Source organism: Phaethon lepturus, unplaced genomic scaffold (genome assembly GCF_000687285.1).
Source record: "Phaethon lepturus isolate BGI_N335 unplaced genomic scaffold, ASM68728v1 scaffold547, whole genome shotgun sequence".
Lineage (NCBI taxonomy): Eukaryota > Metazoa > Chordata > Aves > Phaethontiformes > Phaethontidae > Phaethon > Phaethon lepturus.
In genome coordinates this window covers 56,619-58,056 of record NW_010550904.1, presented here as the reverse complement: position 1 = coordinate 58,056, position 1,438 = coordinate 56,619, and the positions used below count along the sequence as shown (strand labels likewise).

Here is a 1,438-nt window from a genome sequence, read left to right as displayed (position 1 = left end):
GGGTGGGCGAGCACCCTCTGGAGAGGGAGCCCCATCAACACAGAGGTCCTGGGGCTCCAGGAGGAACAACAGAGGTGAGGACTCCCACCCTCCAGGGCAGTGAAGCAGCTGAAGCAATGGACATCCACCTGCATCCTCCTGGCAGGGGGCTGCTGGGAGAGGAGGGACAGGTGGAGCCCACTGGCGATGGGCAGCCGCCATGTCTTCTGAAGGCAAGTGAGATGCAGGCCCATCATCACCTCCTGCCCACGGTGGAGCAGCCTCTTATTGCTCCTGGCTGTGCCACGGTGGACCACAAGTCAGTCTCCCTCCCCGCTCCAGCCAAGCATGATTCCTTGGACTCTTCTCTCCAAAACACACTGAGTCCTCCCAACTCGAGCACCGTTGAGCTTTCTCGCCATGTCTTCTGAAGGCAAGTGAGATGCAGGCCCATCATCACCTCCTGCCCACGGTGGAGCAGCCTCTTATTGCTCCTGGCTGTGCCACGGTGGACCACAAGTCAGTCTCCCTCCCCGCTCCAGCCAAGCATGATTCCTTGGACTCTTCTCTCCAAAACACACTGAGTCCTCCCAACTCGAGCACCGTTGAGCTTTCTACTACGGACCATGTGGTATGGCAGGCAAAACTAAATCCTGCTGCCACACTGGCAGGAGAACAAGCATCTTCCCTCTGCAGAGAGAAAGCGCTCAATGTACCCCCTCATCCTCTGCCGGGCGGCTGGCAGCGGCTCTCTGGCGCATCGCAGCACGATGGCTCCCCTGAGAGCGAGCACGGGAAGGAGACGGCCGAGAAGCGCTGCAGAGCGGCGCTGCTGGACAAAACAGACTTGAAGTGCTTGGCATCCAAAGCTGCATCCACGGGGGAGCTTGCCAGCCTGCAGCAGAACAGGCCAGGGAGTGCCACCAGCACCACGCACTGGCCGGAGGGCTTGGGCGCGCTGCCTGCATACGGGCTGGCGGGCGGCAGCGTGCCCATCTTATCCGGCACCGAGTCGGAGGCAGCGGGGCTGCGTGAGGGCTGCCCCTTCCAGCAGGCGCCGTCCCCCAAGGTGGGGGGGAACAGCCCCTACACCGTTATCAAAACCACCACTCCCCTCCACCTGGCCCATGCCATGGAGCAGGACTTCTTGAACAGAAAGCAGGTGGCATTGCCTCTGCCGGAGACTGGACATCCCCTGCCTGCCATCTCCATGCTACCACCTCATGCGCTGGACCCGGAGGAGGATTTTTGCCTCCAGAAACCATTAAATGCACTGAAAACCCCACAACCCACCCTGAGCCCCAAACCAAAATTATCAGCACAGGTTGTCAAGTCCCACTCAGAGAACAGTTTCCTATCAGGGTCTCCTCCCCTGGCAAAGCTGCCCAAATCAGTGACGTTTTAGTGGGGCTGGGGGGAGGCGAGGGATAGGGAAGTGGGTGGGGGGGCAGCACCCCCA

The 1,438-nt window shown here is 60.8% G+C and overlaps 1 protein-coding gene across 1 annotated transcript in view; it reads left to right on the top strand.

Moving 5' to 3' along the window:
* Positions 1-1,384, top strand: part of LOC104623546 (USP6 N-terminal-like protein) — a 38,646-nt gene extending 37,262 nt beyond the window's left edge. The window contains exons 15-16 of the mRNA XM_010290672.1: positions 1-216; positions 651-1,384. The exon at positions 1-216 is cut by the window's left edge and continues 2 nt beyond it. Coding sequence (XP_010288974.1) covers positions 1-216; positions 651-1,384 — 950 coding nt within the window. The remainder of the gene's footprint in view (positions 217-650) is intronic.
* The last annotated feature ends 54 nt before the right edge of the window (positions 1,385-1,438 follow it).